We start from the raw sequence: 5,469 nt of genomic DNA on the forward strand, positions 1-5,469 counted from the left end.
TGTCTTGCAATTTTACACACATAATCATATATCCCATTTTTAAGCATTGTTATTTGCACTCTTGTTATATATTGTAATAGTATACATAATTATAGCCTTCACCTTAAAGGAGGGTGCTTCACTCAGATGTGCGCGTTACTACAGACGGAGTTCACTTCGTCATGAGGTGGGAGGGTGGAGGAATTGGAATTTGACAGGAGGGACACGACCAAGAAAAAGACAGGACTCTGTATCCCAGCATGCATCGCGGCAGCACTCTCGACTTGATCATCTCAATGACGGTAAGAGGGGAGGCCTGTTTGCATCTAACGCTATAGCCACATTGAAAACTTCACCATTGTGCACATAGGCTATATTGTGGTACGTTCGTGTGCATATCATGTATTTGTTTACCGATATGTTTTGATATATTGTCAGTAAAGCCAACACTATTTAGTTGAGGTTGCCCCGTAGCTAGGTAACCAGCTGTCCATCCCAGGCAAGCTGCTCCAAGACCAGCCTCCCGGTGTCCCGGTGTCCCGGGGGGCTCGAAAGCTCAGATGTTAGACTTGATAGTTGAACTGTGAGGAGTCGGTTGGATACCGTTGCTCCGTGACTTAGTAAGCTAACGTTAGAATATAACATTTTTAAATTAACTAACTGCTAACTGACTGTTAACTTTGAACTGTGCAGACATGCCCTCCTCTGCTAGCATAACTAAGTTAGCGAGCCTGAACCGGTAACTATATAGCTGACTGAATGTTGACAAGCTAAGTTATATAACAGTGATGGTTTGCTAGCATCTTCAATTATCAGCTCAGTTTGTGTCTGTCATCTGTCGGATGTTTATCGTCATGTCCTGTAATCGGCTTTAAGTTATTCTTATCAATGCACTGAGGCAATGAGTGATGTTGTAAGCGAAGCTAACGTTGTCTTGTGTTCATGTAAGATTAGACTCTCGGGTGGCTTTTGATGTCTACAGCAGATTACTGAAGCTCAAACTGATATCATTTAGAAAATTGCACGAGTTACAGTGTTTCATGCTGCTTTAACCTCACACCAGAATGTGACAAAATGAAATATGGCATCATTGGGGTCATCATTCATTAAGTCTCAGCCAGTCACTGTTGCCAATGAATATAAAAGTTTATAAAAATCCTCTCATCACTCTATGTTTCTGGCCTTATCCAGTGTTACAATGGAGCCATTGGGAAGTGCTACAATATCTTCATCGAGCAACCACTCCCTGGACTCAACAGGTGGTGGCTGTCCATGGGAGGTCAGCGACAAAGCTAACTTTTAGCTACGCCGCTTCCTCTGTTATGGCTCGGAGGGAGACGTATACACCGCTAGAGAAGAGGGTCGTGTCAGCACGGAGAGCGCCACAGGCCTGCTGTCCCTGCTGCAGGAGGGCCGAGGTGCTGGAGGAGATAAAAAGGTTCTCTCAGGATGGGCGAGCCGTCAGACTCGACAAGATTGAATTTATTATACTATATTGATCCCTTTAAGGGGGAAATTTGTCTCTGCATTTGACCCATCCCTGTATATAGGGAGCAGTGGGCTGCCAATGACAGGCGCCCGGCCCCGGGGGTTCAGCTCAGGTAGACTACGACACGTGACACTTCCCAGTCGAGGATCGAACCGTTGACCTTGCGGTTGCCAGACAACCCTCTTAACCCAGTGAGCCACGCTCGCCCCCAGATGGTAGGTTCTGGTAGGTTCCTTTTTATTTTCACAGCATCTCACAGACCCAAGCAACAGCATTAATTAACACTTAACCTCTCGAACTTCTGCGGTTCTGTCCCCAGAATGTGGAGCCTGTGGGTAAACGCTTCGTAGTGGCAGTAGACGTAAGCGTGTCGCTGAGCAGCATTGTCCCAGGGACGTCGGTCAGCACTGCTGTTGCCGCTGCAGCTATTACCATGGTGAGACAATATTAGAGCTAGATATCTAGACTCTGCACAGTGTTGTCCCAGTTGGAACAGCTGGGTCTGTAAGCAGGCTTGGGCCACCCCATCTTTCAGGGAAGCGTGGGCGGAGGAATTGGTCCGTTGACACATACTATAGATTACTGTGAAATTCCTTCCGTAGTGCGATCATCTTAGTCCACAGGCCTTTGTCTATGTATGTGAATTTGTGTGACAGGTATTTTTATGATAGTGATGTCATGCTTGTCTTTTGACCTTTTGTGACTGGCACAGGTTTTCGCAAGGACAGAAGCAGACTATCATGTGCTGGCCTACTCTGAAGGGGCTTTGGTTCCCTGCTCTGTCTCTGCTGACATGACTCTCGCACAAGTAGCATTTGAACTGGTTAAGGTACGTCGCATCATCAAAGAATAAGAAATGATTTTCAGTATCGGTAATCTTACAACCACCTGTGACTACAGACTACATGCTGTTACAGTAGCAAACGAGCATTGTGTTCATATTTACTTTACTGAACATGTCCTTCTCTTGAGTTCTGTGTCTGACCGGCCCACCATACTGTATGTTCCAGATCCCGGGTGGGAGCACAGACTGCACCCTTCCCATCACGTGGGCCACAGAGAATGGGAAAGCTATAGATGTGTTCATCATTCTGACCAACAACCCATTGTGGATGTTCACTGCCAGCCCAGTGGAGTCTCTAAAGAAGCATAGACAAGTACATTTATTCATTTGTGTCTGCTTAGGCAGGGGATTATATTGAGCAGTGTGCTCTGTAGAGCTGGCCCCTTTTAGCCGATTCGTCAACTAATTGGTCGTTTTGGTATTTGTTGACTAAGATTTCTTTTGTCGATTGTCTTTTTTTTTTTTTCATGCCAAATTACTTATTTCCAAGAAAGTTCTGAGCACATCTCTGGTAAACAAAAGATTTAAAGTGGTGCTTTTGTGTGATATTTATTTTTTTATGGAGAAACTCAGATCTATCGACGAAATCAACTAATTGATTAGTCGACAAGCTCATGTGATTAGTGTTAGAATTGCTTTGGTTAAATAAGGACAGCCCAAATCCTCTGTGATACAGATTGTTTTAGAAAATAGGCTTACACAAAAATGTGTTTGAAATTTGATGGGCACAGACCTGATGAGGCAAATGGGATGAGGTTCCTTTTCACATGTACATCAATGCTGATGTTCCGGGGCTCTCTTGAGAATCAATCGATGTTCCTGTAAATATGACAGTTACTGAAACGCCGTCACCTGCTCCCTTTGACACTTTGTCTTTATCTTAAAAAGAAAAGTGTAACATTTTGAGCCCAAACTGGCTTTCATCAGTAACAGAAGAGTGAAGGGACGATGTTTAAGTGAATAAAAGCAAACATGCACATGCTTTTCGCAAACATGCACATGCTTTTCGCAAAAACAATGACCAGAAACAGAAACATTGATTGTATGTGTATTTGCTCAACAGAAATCAGGAGCCAGTTCCAAGTTGGTGATGTGTGGGCTGACTTCCATCGGCCATGCCATTGCAGAATAGGAGGACAGGGGTTTGATGAGCATCTGTGGCTTCGATCTTGGAGCTTTGAGTGTCATTCGTAACCTAGCCCTTGATCTGATCTGATTACGTATGTGATCTGTCTCCTAATCGTGTCATTGGAGCACAAAAGGAAGGCACACGGTGTACCAGCGTGGCTCACTTAGCATTAGAGTGCCCTAAAACAGCACTAACCCAAATAATGTTTGACGTTGACATTTACAATTCCAATTTCCCTTTTTGTATCGTGTAACTTACGAGTCAATTGACAAAGTTTCCAGCTGGCTGGACAACACTGGAAATGTTATGTGTATATTTTATCCTGAAATTTGAAAAGGAAGTGATGAGACATTTAAGTTTAGGTGCAAACAGCACCGTATGTTGAGTGCTTTGATGGTTCTTGGTGAGACACTTATCCATTGAACAGTAACGTCCACTCATGTATAGCAAGATGTTGGCAGATTTAATAAGAGGAACAATGTAAGAGTCGGAATGTTTGAGGCTTAGTGCAACTGTAGGTTTATTTTATTTGAATTTGCTGCTGTTTCTTATCTATGGTAGCCTTTTAGCAGGTTGGTAGAGGCATTTTAAATGTGAAAGCCTGTCCCTCATTCCTATGTAGCATTAGTATAAAGGATGAACAAATATACTGTAAAACAGAGGAGTTGAAACAAAGTCAAATCACTGCAATGTATTCGTTTGACATTTCAAAAAATAATTAGATTAATTTGCTCAGAAAATATTTTTAATAGTAATATTCATGTCTAGAAATCCATTTACACAACTCTTGTCTTTAGCCTTGGTACAGTTTTTGGTTGTATTTACATTTTATTTTCGACTTTATTTTAAAACTGAGTTGTCTGTTCTGCCCTTGTCGAATGTATCCTATAAAAGAATATCCTTGGTGCTCTTAAATGTGATTGTACAATTTGGAAAGGGACTATTTAAATGTTCCTTTGTGAGACAATAATGCCAATGTTTGGGTCTTTAAGTCCATTTACTGTAATTTTGAGAAAGAATTCTATGCATCAAAATTTTGATTTCACTGTATTGTTCTCTCCAGAGACGACCATGTTATTTAACAACTGTTTACTGAGACTGAATCCGCTAGCACAGTGATATTTCCCTCGTTTTTATGTAATAATGTTCGTTATGCAAAAACTAAGAGATAACTGCTACCTTCCCGGGAATAAAATAAAATGAATGTACTTTTGTAAAACATGTAACTATGGAGATTTCTTCAAAGACTGAATAAACACACTGTTTGCAGTTAGGGACTAATTAATTTTGGAGAAATCCAAGCAAACAACCACAGCGGTGCTTCTTGTTTTAGTCGACACTAATTGCTGTAATAATTGCTGACAACATTCACTCATTCATTCTGGTGCAATTGACTGTGAATAAAGAGGAATACATTCCTGACCATGTTACTGTGAATAATGTTTGTCCACACGTACCGATACTGTCAGTTTCAATGATGAGACAATGTCCACTGTTTGCCCAAAAGTCAAAATGCTATAAAGCAAAAATGTTTGTATTATTTGATCGTTAATACAACGATTGTTGTTGAAAGTCTGGCACAAGAGATAGTTATTAGGAAGTATGGTAGATCACAAATGTTTCACCACCATGATTAACTTCTGTTACATCCATTGTGCTTAACATGCAAGTACCTGAATGTAGTGGCAATGTAAACCCCGAATAAACAATTAGCTGCTCTTCAAATACTGTTGTTTTTCTGTCTTCCTGGAAATTAACATATTTTGTTGTGGTTGGTTATAAGGGCTGTGACCGATAGTGTCCATACTGTGGTAGTATCCTTGAGCCAGGCACTGGGACTCTACCAGTACTGTGTTTACCAGTGTCAACAAACCATCTAATTAATATCAAGAGTTACATTTATCAACGTCGGATGTTTTTTTTCGACCTGGCAAACATGGAGAACAAATGTGTCTCCTGACAGCTTTGACAAGCGGTCTAAAAAGTTGTAAACAGATCAGGCATCTTGCGAGGCCACATGGTGTTGAT

General features: G+C 41.5%; 1 protein-coding gene across 1 annotated transcript; it reads left to right on the forward strand.

Annotated features, from left to right (window-relative positions):
* The first annotated feature begins 234 nt into the window (after nucleotides 1-234).
* On the forward strand, nucleotides 235-4,714 carry ro60 (Ro60, Y RNA binding protein). The gene is made up of 6 exons (XM_076097931.1): nucleotides 235-281; nucleotides 1,171-1,683; nucleotides 1,788-1,904; nucleotides 2,181-2,297; nucleotides 2,479-2,625; nucleotides 3,376-4,714. Exons 2-6 carry the CDS (start codon nucleotides 1,681-1,683, stop codon nucleotides 3,442-3,444), a joined length of 453 nt encoding a protein of 150 aa, XP_075954046.1. The 5' UTR covers nucleotides 235-281; nucleotides 1,171-1,680; the 3' UTR covers nucleotides 3,445-4,714.
* Nucleotides 4,715-5,469: the final 755 nt, after the last annotated feature.

The sequence above is a fragment of the Anarhichas minor genome, unplaced genomic scaffold, assembly GCF_050575085.1.
Source record: "Anarhichas minor isolate MPS153535 unplaced genomic scaffold, ASM5057508v1 ptg000024l, whole genome shotgun sequence".
In the NCBI taxonomy this organism is placed as follows: domain Eukaryota; kingdom Metazoa; phylum Chordata; class Actinopteri; order Perciformes; family Anarhichadidae; genus Anarhichas; species Anarhichas minor.